The 15,204-nt window shown below is 39.4% G+C and overlaps 1 protein-coding gene across 1 annotated transcript in view; it reads left to right on the forward strand.

Moving 5' to 3' along the window:
• Positions 1-6,422: 6,422 nt before the first annotated feature.
• aspscr1 (ASPSCR1 tether for SLC2A4, UBX domain containing) overlaps positions 6,423-15,204 on the forward strand; it is a 67,274-nt gene continuing 58,492 nt past the window's right edge. Inside the window, exons 1-4 of the mRNA XM_015356516.2 lie at positions 6,423-6,530; positions 7,223-7,278; positions 9,151-9,265; positions 14,635-14,735. Coding sequence (XP_015212002.2) covers positions 6,441-6,530; positions 7,223-7,278; positions 9,151-9,265; positions 14,635-14,735 — 362 coding nt within the window. The 5' untranslated portion in view covers positions 6,423-6,440. The remainder of the gene's footprint in view (positions 6,531-7,222; positions 7,279-9,150; positions 9,266-14,634; positions 14,736-15,204) is intronic.

The following is a 15,204-nucleotide window of genomic DNA, read 5'->3' on the forward strand; positions in this document are numbered from 1 at the left end:
AGCACCTACCACGATCCTCTTTCTTTCCCTCCCTTTCCCTCCCCCCCCCACCCGTCCACCCTCCCGCAAGATCATTTGCCATACTGTATTTCTTAGTTTAAAAAAAACACTCCAGTTTCGCATCCTTTGACTGGAAACACGTAACTGTTATACAGGAATGTCCCTGTGGCGGCTCCGGCTATACCCGCTTGTGTTCGTAGGTCTCCGAGATTTAAAGTAGCTGTATTTTATTTTTGTTTTGATCCAAGTCTGCGTGATGCAGCGAGCCGTCACGTGAGGATCTTCGATTTAACTGAGGTATCCTCGCATGAAAAGAGAAGAAAAGCTATAAGATAGACAAATTAACCCATTACTGATTAGCGGCTCTCTTCCCTCCCTACCCAAACTCCCCCACTCTGCCCTGTAATTTAGACATTAAAGGATGTCAAGTCCACGCAAAGTCACTTTAAAGATAATACGATAACCGCAGAAGCCTTGCTTCGAGGAAATGTCGAGATTTAGCCACACTTTTCTGGCATTAGCACAGTTGTGAAACAGTAAATCTCGTCGCTGGAGCGCTCTTCAGCCACATCTCCGTGCTGTGCTTGATGGGTGCGTAGTTATTGCGCAAGGAAAAGGTCTGTGCGGCACACGAATCTTTCTGAACCTCTGCCTGTTCCTAATGCAGCTATAGTGACTTCTGCTATAATAATAATAATAATAATAATAATAATAATAATAATAATAATAATAATTTATTTTTAATTGCCTTTGTTTCCTTTGGAATATATTGGACGACAGTCTAGCGAGATTTATAGTCCCTATGGACTATGAAGATGATAATTTCAATCTTGTCTCCTAAAAACAGGGGACTGACAGGTTGCTGATATATATGTATATGCACGTGTATAATTATTATCACATTTCATCCCGAAATACGACTGCTTTTGCGCTCGAGGGAGAAGCCAGAGAACGTGCGGTGGATCCAGTTTTCCTAATCTTCACAGGGGGAAGGAAAAGAAATTAGCGAAGCCGCGAGAGACGCCTTGATTACTGCGAAGTGCCGAAAGAGTCACCTGAGAAAATAGAGCAAAATACGTCGTTTCGCACTTCCTCGCAAATGGCAATACGCGTCTCGCTGGGGTACTAAAGAAAACAAAACCCCCTGCATACCTTTAATAAAACTGTCAGACGACGGTTAAAGGACTTTAAATAGTCCTAGGAGAAGTAGAGGCGTACCACTCCAAGTCCTGTTATAACTCTCTTTCTCGGAGTAATTGCAATGGTAATTAGTTTATTCCCGCTCTGGATGGGGGGGGTGATGTCTTAATTAACCGTTGCGCACAATAAATACATAAAGACATTAGTGTTTTATGGACTTTTCGGGACCCTCTTGGAAGACTTTATCGGCCCATAGGCGGTGAGATAAAAGAGGAGTGTAGCGATGATGTTAATGGGACACTTAACTGCAGAAGCCTGTTGTTTTCAACTAGGGGGCTTGGATTCATTTTACCCAGCAACGTGGTAACCGGGAAACCCACCCTTATCTGGCCCGTTCAAAGAGTGGCATATTACAGCCATTCTTTTGTTAAAATGCTAAAGAAGGACACAATAGATATGCTACCAGGATACTGTTCTATTCGAGGAGACGTTACAGTATCGCGTGGGAGCTTGCGGAGAGAGCGATTTCAGATCCGTCGATCAGAGGCGCCTTTGCATGACAGTGTGGCTTTTCCTTACTGCAATCAAATTGCTAATGCTCGCACTGTATGTAGGAAAATGGATGAGCAATCTGAGAACAGTCTCCTGGACTGTTAACAACAGAATGATCTCATATCATTATAGTAGGCAGCAGAGGGGGCTGGCCGGTATGTAACGGATGAAAATGTGATTTTGCCCAGTTTCCCTTCAGAGCTCTATAATATAACTTTAGTAAATATAAAATGCGTCCACAGACATACGTCCAGTGAATCCTCTCGTTTAAAATTGTGGTATAAAATTAAGATTCCAGACGTAGTCTATTTCTCTTGTTTTTTAAGAACACTATCAATGAAATCGTGTTTTCTACAAGAGAAGCTTATCAATACCAGAGAGTCCTTACTTCAACTGAAAATCCTGAACTCCAAAAGCATATGTAATTTTTGGCTCGATTTTTATTAGATTTGAATAAAACCAATTTATTAATTTAATCTTTTGGGACGTGTTTGGCATTTGAAAGTGCTGCTTTGTACTAAGGTTGGGACAAAAAGAAATGCTTGACATATATTTGTTTTGGTATTTGTTTAGTATTTGACACAACATTTACAATACTAATATATAGGTGATTGACTTTCAGCCCCATGGAAGTAAGCATGGGTACTGAAAGAGACTCTTCTGTTTCCTGGTCTGATTTCACATGGATGGCAGGAAGACTAACACATTCCAATACATTTATGTATGTGTAAGACACTCTTACTATCAGGTTACAGCACATGATTCTGGCTCTTTAATTGTAGAGAGTGAATTGTTGATAGGTTTGTAAGAACAATAGTTTAGATCAGGGTGATTGTTTTGGTTAAAACCTCACCACGTAATTGTTTCATAATGCTTTTTGGACAACACCCTCTTGCAGAATCCAAGAGATTATGAAGCATTAGATTACTATGTACACATAGTCACAGTTTTAAAATACAACATAATGAGCATATCGCTCACATTGTCTAAACAATTGTAGCTTTAAAAACGTGAGAGAGAGGGAGAGAGAATAAGTGGGAAAAAAGCAAGAGACTGTTTACACAGTTACTCTATGGGTAAACTATCAATGCTAACATATGTTCCTCTTATATTTAAATCTCTGAAAGATCGGTTGAATAAAAAATGTAGGCATGATCCTTTAAGGGACATTGTTTTTGTTGAAACGTCTGCATGCTTTAGCTGTTGTGTCATGCAATTAGAAGTATTTTCAAAGGATAGTGCTCTGCTGGAATGCTTTGTATGTTTCAATTGAAAAACACAGGGAGCAGGTTGTAGTTGAAAACCTCATTAAAAGTTCTCTAACATATCAACAGACTGATAAGAAAGGAAAGGTGATTTGGAATCTCCTGAAGAAGGCTGATGGCACTCTCTGAGAACTTCAAACAGATGTTTGGCAAGATTTGGACATGTGGTAGCCCCTGGAGGAACAGACCTGTCATTGATTGAGTCTAGTCTCTTTTACTTATACCTTCTGTTTTATCACAAGTCATCCACAAAATCGGAGCCCTTAAATCGCTCACAGATGGGCAGCCAGAGCTCAGGGCTGATCTTCCAACGCACTGCAGCAACACGTTCGCCAGGAATTCTGCCCTCAGTGATGTGACTAAAGATATTGTAAACTGGTGTTTTCACATCTGTCCTCGGAAAAAGGTGTGAAGGTTGAAGGATGATAGTAACAGCATAGCACAGCAGCGCATCACACCCATTAAGTAAAGAGAAGCACTGAAGATGTTCAGGCACATCCAGGAAAAGGTACAAACCCCTTCCAATCACTCTCCAATCACTTTTCCAATCAAAAGAACTGGTCAAGAAACTCATATCAACACGGCAACCGCTTTAGAATCTACTATTGAAGAAACAGTTCTGGACCTCATCGGCATGCGAAAAATTTAAAACTAAATCCGTTATTACTTAAAACCAGGTAACTGGATTATCTTCTATTTGCATTATACAAGAAAGAACGTATCTAGCTGCCCAACACTACAAGTAACTGACAAGACTGGGGTTGGGCCTGTTTTTGATCTTAGTAGTGTGGGTCTAATTTGAACCTGAGGGTCTTAAACTGCTCTGGTCTTCCCTCCTGTTCTGCCCCGCAGACGCAAATATTGCGAAAAGGTCTGAGTGGATGAATTCCAGAATTAGGTCAGCTGAGAATGACCTTGCTGTCATGGCTATAGCCTTTCAGAAGCACAGCCTTCTCCTCATCTGAAAGCCAAGGTGTCTCTTGTATCTCCAATCAGTTTAATTGCACCCTGCCAGACCTATACACTGAGTGGTTTAGCTGAGAGCTTCGCAGTGGTTTGAATTTTAGAGGCCTGGACTCTAGAGCAGGACTCCAGAAGAGCAGGACTCACCATTGTAGTGGATGGAAACATTTTTTTCAATTCAATTCTATTCAAATTCAATTCAAAATACGTGAATCATCCCCGGGGGGTGGGGGGAGTGAGTGGGCTTCAATTCAAGCCACAAGCAGCAGTGCAACATGCAACACATGACAAAAGCAAAGCACAAAAAAACATTGCGGAGATAAAAACAGCTACGGACCACAAAAGTGGTTGAAAGTAAGCGTGCAGTATTTGGAAAGGTATTAGTACATGCACATTTGTGGGGGGGAGCTCTGTTCAACAGATATCATGTTGATTATCCATTGCTTGCAAGCCCAACAGCCTCTAGAACAATGCTAAATTGCACTGTAGACAGCGAAAGGCAGACGTTCAAAGGACCGCTGAAGGATGCGAGATGGGTCTTTGGTGAAGGCATAGGTCTTTCCCAGGATCTACTGGGTATAAAAAGCTGTGCCAGGGGTCTTAAAGGCTCACCAATGAGGTTTACAAAATGTGAAAGGCCTTTTTTTTGTCATTGTGAGTGCATGAAGTGAACCAACAAATAAATGAACTGAGTTTTCTCAGACCATATAAGAACTGCTGGGATTTCTTCACTATGACACCTATGTTTTCAGTCTTACGTTTATCTTCAAACTCAGTGCCCAGGTATCGGTGTACTATACCAGCAGCCACTTTTCAGGATTAATCCTCCTTCCTCCCAGCACTGTTGCTCCACATGTAGTCTCGCACACACCCAAAAGTGAGGACCCAGCCCCCTGTTATTTTTGATCAGTATGTGCCGTTGAAAGCGCATGCCTGATCTTCAAATCCCGTTATTTGGAACTGGTAGATCGGATTACATCAAAGAGATCAGGATGGATCAGCTTCTTAAAAGGGGTAGGCTTTGAATCGCATCATCAGAAACAGGTGCAGGTCCTTGTTCCAAGAACAAAGGAAAAACCACTGTCTATAAAATCTTTATATTTCACAAGATCATTTCTTTAAATACCTTTTAAGTGGCATTTCTCATTTTTGTCTTGAAAGCAGCAAACCTAGTAGTGCTATCTTAACATAAAGAGTTTGATATTGGGACCACAATACAGTATTTAGCTTTTATTTTCCCCTGTTAACCCTACAAGAGGGTAATAAAATATCATAGATATGTCTATCACATAAATTAGAATATTTTGATAAATGGTTACGGGTTACTGCAATATGTTCGCAGGTACATGCATCACATTTGTTGATTTATGCAATTATACATATACACCGGTCAATTTCATCACCACTAAATTGTGCAATTTTTCATTCAAAATCTTTAATTACTGTTAATCTAATTGCATTTTCAATGAATTACTCTACATTATATTGTTTCCAAGACTTTTCCAAGTGCACTGCTTACAGTAGCTTCTCAAATGCTCTTGGTGTGTAAATCAGCAGGGTCGCCAAATGAGTTTTAGCTTGCTGATCAAGTTGGGTTTTGGGGATGAATGTTAAGTATAGTATTGAATTACAAAGAGAATAACCTCAAAGTAGATTTTATCTTTTTTTTTTAAATAAAGATGTCAAACATGATGTACTCTTTGCTCAAGAAGTACATTCCTGGCCACTTCTGCAGCTTTACAGTGCTGCTAGTCAGGATGGTCCTTCATTCCAACAAGATTGCATCAACTACTAATGATGATCCTCGTTAGCAGCTACTGGTGCTAGACACTGCCTTTCCGAAACCAATACACACAGCCCATACAGTCTCATCATGTTCCTTGCAGAATACTTATAAATACCCTAAAAGCCTATCGAAGTCTTATTTCATGTGTATTCTAGGACGATCACTGTTACATTTAAACGTCGCTTTTCCCTCTCTATTAAGAGAATGTCAGTTTTTCACATTAGTTAACAAAATGGAATTTAGTTTTCGATCACATACATTCATTTTTCAGCACCGAGGTTATCGAAAAGGAAACGTTACTTATTTACCTATTGTGCTATTTTCGAGTTAACCGAGGCGGCGGACTCGTGGGTGTGTATTTGTTAAATAGGACTAGGGAGGAGCTGTGCAGTATACGAATATGGTTCAATTGCATTTGCACTTATGCATGTCCGAAAGCACTGAATGTCTTTACTAACTCCACTGGAATCCACAATTTTCACGGAACAGCTGCAGTAAAACCGCATACTCCGTCTAGCAGTCTCTGACAAGATGACATGTCTTTACCATTTAAAATAAAAAGCGCGGAGGAAGAACGAAAGTTGACCTTTATCCAAACCGATATCCTATTATTCACTTTCCCCTTATTCGCGTAGATTCGCAGCGGCCGCACAACGAGAGCGAGTGTTCTCAGGGCTTTGTACGCGCTTGTTGATAAAGCTGTTTCAAAATAAACAGGGAGACGTCATACAATCATGGCTGCCAACAGCACAGCTGTGATAGTTCTTGCTCCGAATGGTAGGAGGCAGACGATTAAAGTCTTACACAGTACCCCGCTTCTACAGGTAAATATTTACAAACTTGCATATGTACTTTAAAAGAACACAAGAAATGAGTGTGGTTCTTTGCTCCGTGTTGAATTAATGGGTGTTTCCTTTTGGCGGCTGCACAATGACACTTCAGTTTTCGGGGCACTGAGGGTCTATTACACGCAAAAACTTGTGAAAACAATGGCGTTTTGATTTTTAAACTTGTATCGTTACTTTTTTTTTTACTTATTGAAACCTCCCGTATAAGTTTATTACACCTTGTCCTGTCATCCTATCACAATAAGACAACCTGCCGTTGTAACAAGCCTTTGTGTAATAAAAAAAAGCAACCATCTCTTTTCTCTCGTTTTCTTTTAACGAAAGATTTACATTTAAGTGAATTGTGCTGTTTAAACAAGGGTTTCCGCACTTGGATCATAAAGATTTCAAGAATTTAAGTTATTTTGACTGTACCTGTGTAAGCTTGTCGAAGAAAGACAGTTAATATCACTTAACCTCAACTGTGCAGTGCAAAACCTACTGTTCTGTAATGTAAAGTATTTGGTCACTTTTAGTGATACAATACAAAAAAACATTATTATTAATTAACCATAATAATTTCACACCGATTTCACACTGAACCTAAAACAGTGCCATGAAATGCAGTCATAGGTTAAAAAATACATGATCAGTATTGAATGTGTTCAACATTTGCTTTTCCAATTTAGGTTTTGGAAGATGTGTGCAAGAAACAAGGCTTCAATCCAGATGAATATGATCTTAAGTAAGTGCTGTGTTAGTAATATAGAAGGAACATTATTTTGGATATTATGCCCTTTTGTACTGTACATTAATAACCTCATAAAGGTTAAAAAGTTGTGTATGCTGTTGCCTCTAGATGATCATGTGTACTTTTTAGTTTTACTTATGCTTACTGTTGGAGATGTACAACCAGTAGTGCCTCCCGTGTTTTCAGAATAAAGAGTGTTCTTACTAACCGGAAGGACTGTTGGATGTTAGGAGGTTAGGTTTTATATAGAAACTGGAACACTGTGTGGTAGCATACTTTTCTGCAGCAGGTTGTGTGTAGTAGATTGTTAGCAAAGGGTAGGGTTAGGGTTATGGCAGTTGAGAGTTGTGGACTTAAATCAGTGTACTCTAAGTTTGACTTTTAAAAGTAAAAAGCACTTTAGACTTGTCTCTTATCTGGATCCCTTTATGATTGTGACTTTAAGTCCTGTCTAGAAAGTAAATTTTGATGTTCAAAATTCAGTGCCTCTTATTCCCCGTTTACCCATCAATGTTTCTTAATACTGGGTTTGGAAAACTGGTCCAAGCTACTTCAAAAAAACAATCAACAATCTCTTGAATTGTAGAATTAATACATACACCTAATAAACCTAGGATGAGCACCAGCTTATAAATTATATCTGCACGGTCAGCCAGCATAAGAAATAATGTTTTCAATAATATGAGTGGATAACAAAAATGTTACAAGTTATTACAACACAGAATACATGTAATGCTTTGAGTTTTTTTTTAACTAGTCAGCTAAAGCTGTTGTTGTCTTCACCTCAGAGCTCAAACTAATATAAACTAAAACTGGTAGAAAAATGCTTTAAAACAAAACATGAGGCATTCAGATTTTAAATAAGATTGGAATAAAATGTTAACTTGCTGTTTCCCACGTTATTCCTGAACAGATTTAAGGTAATGAGATGTCTTCCTTACCCTGATGATCAAATATTATAAAGTTCTTTTTATGAAATGAATACTATTTGTTTGTTTTTTTTCAGAATCTCTGATTTTATATATATATATGTGTGTGTGTGTGTAGGCCTGGTTATAATAGGTCAAGCCTGAGCCGTTACTTTTGAACTGTTTGGTCACTTGTCATTATCCAAAATTGTAAGAACACACAATGATATATTACAGGTCTTTTTGTTGGGCTTACATTGTGAATGGCATTAGAATAAAAGTAGTAATTCCATGACGCATAAGTTTAGCATAATGAAAATAATGACTAGATGCACCTCAAATACAATGCGATGGGGTGTGATGTCAGGTGCTCTCTCTGTCTCAGCACATGATACATAGTTTTCATTATCTGCCTGGAATGCTGTCAGATCACATGATATAGCATGAATAAAATCCAAACTCACTGTTGTTTTTGTAAGAGATTTTTCAGTTAATGGCATGGGAATGAAGAAAACAAAAATACCCTTTTCTGTCACAAATGAAAGTCTGTCCTATTTCCATTTTGTCCTGCTGTAATATATATAGGATACATTCAAGTCTGAGTTGCATATACTCTTGGATAAGAAGGACCTAAAAAAAGAATAACACTAAATTGAATGACAGGATGGTCACCAGATGATAGTTTTGTGACTTCTGAGTGGGTTTAACATAATCCTTAGCATAATTTGTAGAACTGCAGAGCAAATGTATAATGAAGCATGCATGCACCATGCTAACCCAATTGCATCACCCATAAGGAAAAAAAACTGTTATTTTATTACTACTGTCTCAGCTTCATGCCATTCATTGAGAATATCCTGAATTCTTGGCCATTTTGCAGCCCTTTGTTGTTCTGTCTTTGAACACCTCTGTTGCCGTCCATTGAGAAATCACTTGCATTGCTGGTGTTTATTTCTAGGTTTCAGAGAACAGTTCTGGATTTGTCACTGCAGTGGAGATTTGCCAGCCTTCCCAACAACGCTAAGCTGGAGATGGTGCCAAGTACCCGGCAAAGAGCTGGAGTGGAAAGCACAGTATGTATTCATCTCCAAATCTACAAGCAAGTGGCAAATGAATAAGTGTGATGATTATCGTTATAGAACAGGCATGTAGAAGATTTTCTGGCTAGATCAGCATATGATAAAATTTAATAAGCAGAAAAGAGCTACTGTATATATTCCTTGGAAGGATAATAGATATTGCATTTATTTAATTAAAGTTTTAAATAAACATTTTAACGTTATTCTTTTCCCATTTATGCTGGCTGCCTGATGTAGCGTTTTAAATCACAGGGGTTTTCAGGGAGAGTAGAGGTTGATATAAAAAGTAAAGCAGATGTATGAGAGCCATGGAAGAAAATATTGTCTTTGTTACCCTGAGAATAATATTGTTTCACTTTAGATTTACAGATTGCAAATGCCTTTCTCTTTCAGTTAGAGGGATAAAAGTATTGGCAATGATCAGAAGATGACGACAGTGTGGTTAAGGACATATTATATGAAATTTTTAAACACTTTTGTAAAGACAGCACTCTATGGATACTAAACAAGGCTTTCAATTTGGGTGTTTTTTTTTCATTCTTCTTAAACAAAGCGATTGGATTTAACAGTGTTTGTCAGTTGTTAAAGATTGTTTTGTCTTTCTTAAGATACAGTGCAAATTGCACTGAAATGGAACCACTGTTTTTAAATTGCTCCCTGACAAGTTTGATTATTATGGATGCTGCACATTGGTGGTGGTGGTGGAGGGGAGTCCCCATTACCTGTAAAGCGCTTTGAGTGGAGTGTCCAGAAAAGCGCTATATAAGTGCAAGCAATTATTATTATTATTATTATTATTATTATTATTATCAGTTCTCAGGCCTTGAATTTTGCTTGTGGATGTATGTTAAAGAATGCTTCGGTTCTGTGAAGCAGTGTGACAGATTACTTCACAATGATGGTGTCAGAAACAATGTGTGTTTCCATTTTACTGGCTTATCATGGTTGTAAAACTAATCAACTCAGTGTTTGTTACCCCTTTCCAAGATAGTTTCCTTGCCTTTGAACATTGTGTTTTCTTCCTCTTTCACCCTGAGAAATTTCTCAAAAGCATCCCATTTTAATTTTACTTTCTATTTTTAAGATGCAATTAGGCCCTGTTGTTAAAAAAACATGTACGGGGTTTCTGTGTTAACACATTCGAAGCATCCTTTCAAGTTCTTTCCCACATGTTTTCTATATTATCCAGAAAGCATCAGTAAACAATCCTGATGCCTGGCTTGTGTCAAGAAGTACCATCTGAGATGTTGACTTCAATAGAGAAAACAGTGAGAGGCTGAAGACACATCTGTCGAGCAGCTTCTTCTTTGGTCAGACGTGATCCTATATTGGTTGCAGATGATGCCCTGTTCAATGGAAACTAATTATTTCAAGATAGGACAGAAGCTTTCCGTTGAGGTCTCTTGGCAGATCGAGGTTACGATTGAATGAGGCTGACAGGTTGAGCCGGTGCAAAAAGTGTTTTTCTTTTTTAATTACACGCTTTCTGAAAATTGTGGACGTTTTCGGGAAGGCAGCTCGACTCTGATCATCTCTGGAAACGAGGATTTAACACAGTCATGAGCTGTTTGCAGGACCCTCTTGCCACATTGGTGCTTTTTTCAGCGTGTTTCAGTGCATTCTGAAAAAGTTTTCCTGAATGTTTTTTTTATGCTGTCATTGTGTTAAGGCCAGTGGGCTTGTTTTGCTGGAATGGAAGCTGTTTGAAATCGTTTCCTCGGATTGTGGTTGACAGTGCCTGCCTACAGTGAATTTCCAGTTAATGCAGCTAATAAAACCATTGATGAATTTCAGGTTGGCAGTGTTAAAGCTGCAATTTTCAATTTTTCTGAAAGTTCTCTATTTTTGTATGTTCTTACATAGGCTATGTGAAAAATATCTCACTTCCTAAACTGTCTGTGTTATCTCAGAACTGTATAATTAAGTTAGCAGGGGAAGCAAAACAACAGAAATCTGCCTTGAATCTTTGAAGCAATGTTAATGAGAGCATAAGGTCTCATTGGTAGCTGTAGCATGTCTCCAGGTTGTTAAGGAGCCAGTTCATTCCATGAGCTGGCTCCAAGCTTTCTCAGTGGGGAATGTGTTGTGACTGTTTAGACAGCAGCATAACAACACGGTGTCTCTGTTGCTACACGGACACATCAGGCTTCTTCTTCCTGATGCTGCACAGACCCCTCTATTTAAGGCCAATGGGATAATGGCAGTGTAGGATTGGGCTGAGGAAGTGGCTGGAGACGTGAGATCAACTGGGAATCCTCAGGTGACAGTCGTCCAGGAGTCTGTGTGAAGGCTGGCGCCCTGGTGCTTGCGCCTCTGACGTGAATTGATGAGTCTCTGTAGCCCTCCTGAAGGAGTTTCCACCCGTGGCTGGTGAATCACTGCCTTTCTCTGTTGAGTTTCAAAGAGGGGGTGGAGGGAATCACCAATTAACATGCAGGACAGACTATCATTATCTTAAAGGATGCATTTTTTTCTCCTTCCTCTTGAGAGAGATGACTATAATCATGCAGTTTTGTTGTGGAAAGTTGTAGATTGTAAAAGTTTATGCTTCTTGCCAGAGGAAGTGGAAAAGCCCTTTCATTCAGTATAGGCATGCAGCTGAGATATTGATTAGCTTAACAATAATAAACATCTTCTGTTAGAGGTTAATGTCTGTATGTTTTAAAGTTGCACATGCAGAATTATACACTTGCCTTCATTGTTTCAGAATTAAACAGTGGCAAGCCATTACAGGAATGTTCAGTTTGGCACAGCTTCATGTGTGCTTTGCTGTGCTAAAATGAAGCTGAGTGAGAGTCAGCTGTTAACGGTTGAGAGGAGTGTTGAATTATGATGCTTCAGATCCAGAGGTTTCTGACACAGATCTAATTAAACGAGTTGCTGATGTTCTTTTTCATTTGCAGTATGTGGCTTGAATATACCCTTATTGACTAAAAAAACGCCTGTGTCTGCTTGGTTGTTTTTTATTGGGTCTGTTTGCCAGACCTTTAGCAATGCCAAAGACTGAAGGCACCCTAATCTATTAGACTGTGTTCCACTGGGAATCCAGACATCTCAACTTTCAAACCACAAGACAACTGGCAGGCTCTCTGAACAATAACAGGACACAAAGGCCGTCTCACAAGCTGGTCTCCAGTGGTGGCCAGGCCGGCCACATACATCAAAGTGCTTTCATCTTTTTGTCTGTTTACAAAAAGGTAAATAACTCCAGAAAATAAACAGGTTCTGAAAAACTGCTTACATAGTTGTGCGGAAGAAGATGTTTAGCCAAGCACGATGATGTATAACATGTCAGGACTTCAAATGAGGGCCCGTTCCCTTGCCTTTCAACAGAGCGGCTCAGAGAAGTCAGACCTTAAACTGCTGCGTCTTGTGGCTTTTGTTGGCTTTCCAAGTGTTATTACCATAACCAGGTCAATAAGATGAAAATAAACTAATCATCGAAAAAGGCTTAGTGATAAGAATTCTATACTTCGGTAGTTGACAACCCTGGTCATTGCAGTTGAGCTCAAAATCTCCTGTGCTAATTGGCGACTTCATTGATCTGCTGTCTTGCTTAGATTTCTATTTCACTTGTTTGTTCAGTCTCTCCTGAGTGTAAAAAAAAAAAGTACTTCAAGGGTTTCCGACAACTCCAACAGAGAGAACTTTCAGCGTACAGCCTCCCCTCAAATTGCTTGCTGTTGTTACAGACTAAACAGGTCATTAAAAATCCCAGAGCTTTTCTCGAAAAGAGTAGGGCTGTTACCCCAGCCAAGTATCCCCCTGGCCTTTGCCAATCATGGCCTTTAACAGTGTATGACTCTGTCTATGGTACTTTGGCTCCATTCGCATCAAGGTGGATAATTGGTAGTGGAGGGGAGTCTCCATTACCTTTAAAGAGCGTTGAGTGGAGTGCCCAGAAAAGCGCTATATAGCAGAGACGGCCACAACGAGAGCACCCTCTGTCCGCAGAGGTCCAATTGGTTAGGTTTCGGGCAGCCCACCTGAAACCGAGTTCTGAGACTCGGAAGGTGGTACAGGGTTGATACCAATAGCATATACGTTTGGATTTTGTAAAAACCTGGAAGCAAATTTACAGATATTTCCTAAAAAGAAAACTAAAATCAGTTAGCGATTTGATTAAGAACTCAAAAAGAAAATAGCCAGTGTTCCTTCTTGACCAGGGTTGGGGACCACTGCTATACTTTTTTTAAAAAGTGTAAAACAGGTCATCAGAAAGCATTGTAACTAAGTTCACATACAGGTTGTAATGCAAGAATTCTTTTAATTATACAGATGGGCCAGTCAGGGGCTGATCAGCTGATTTTGATATTTGGTTAGAAAGGCTTATTATATCGATTATTTGTTGAGAGATCTTTCCTTAGAAACTCAGTGATACTTCAAATTGTCCCTGACTTGTTGTCTTAGATGTTAACTTGGATAGTCGCCTGAATTGTTGTGGGGGTTCTTGGACAAAAGGTAAGGGGCCCTCTTTCTGGGTTACATAAATCATCTTAGTGCCCTGCCATTGTAAATTGGAGAAGGACAATTGAATTGGTACAACAACCATGACTGCCAAGTGCCCAGGAGGTTAGATTTTCATCTGCCACAGTTCTGGCGTAATTGATAAGATATTTTGTTTTGCAAATTGCATATTGCTTAACATAAAGGCAGCTTTTCTATTCAAATTACATTAACAGGTTTTTCTCATGCTATTCCCATCACTTCCAATACCTGCGACATTCAGGATTGAGTTTTAGGTGGTTTCAATGGGTCTTATTTATTGAAATGCTAAAAACTTAACTGTTAAACAATTGCTTTTGTTTGTCTTGCTAACGAGAGAATAAAGTCCATCCACCCATTCAACAAACGGTCCTTACCTGTTGAGACCCTGATACTTCATACCCCCTCCTAGGAATGGAATGTTTTCATTCTGAACTAGAAGAAACAGAAATGTCAGCTTATCTGCAAAAGCCTTGTCTGGAAAAGCACAAACTAGGCTGACAAACCAAGTTTATGCAAGTAGTAAGGATGACAAGAAATGCATATAATATCTTTAATGAATTTAAGTTTCTACTTAATCCATCCATCCATTATCTATATCCTCTTTACCTTACAGAGGGTTGCTTTGAGCCCACAGTAAGTGATCACAAACCAGAGTTACATCCTGGATGGGATGCCAGTCTATTACTGGACATTGTTAATGCTTCACGTGGATATTGTAGTATCATCACAAATGATACTAACGGTGTGTCCAGTGTTCACGATAGAAGTTACGCATAGAATTTGATAGATACATAGGAAAATGATTGACCCAGTGACTGCAGCCAGCCAGGTAAACTTGTCTTGAGTTCACGAGGGTATGTATTTTTTTCTCCTAGGTTCGCATTGCTTTGCAGTTAGAAGATGGTTCAAGACTGCAGGACTCCTTCTGCTGTGGACAGTCGCTGTGGGAGCTCATAAATCATTTCCCACACACTAGGTGAGAGCATATATTTTACATTGCGGAAACAGGAATAAAATGCAGTGCAGAATGAGGGAAGTAGCTGGGTTACTGTGAACCTGTAGACACACGGGTGTCTGGCTGGGCTACTGGAGTCTTTTATTGGTCCATAAGGCAGATGCGACTGCACAGTGAACTTCCCCCAACTGTAAGCCAGTTCCCCAAAACTATACCCTTCAAACACTCCACATGTACATTCTCGTAAACATCGGGTAAAGAAGTTCGGTCTTTGAATCCTTTAGTGCTTGGCCTCTTGCCTTGCGACTACGTTCCAAGGTGTTTCAGTTGTTTTAGCAACAAAAGATACATCTGGATTTTTAAAAGCATCTCCCATGGCTTTTGGCATTAAGATTGGACGAGACTGTGCTACAAAAATGTGTATTTCCGAGGGTTACACATTAGTACCTGTCAAATGATTACTTTGGTTCTAGAGAGACACACACAGATT

Source organism: Lepisosteus oculatus, chromosome 9 (assembly GCF_040954835.1).
Source record: "Lepisosteus oculatus isolate fLepOcu1 chromosome 9, fLepOcu1.hap2, whole genome shotgun sequence".
Classification (NCBI taxonomy): Eukaryota; Metazoa; Chordata; class Actinopteri; order Semionotiformes; family Lepisosteidae; genus Lepisosteus; species Lepisosteus oculatus.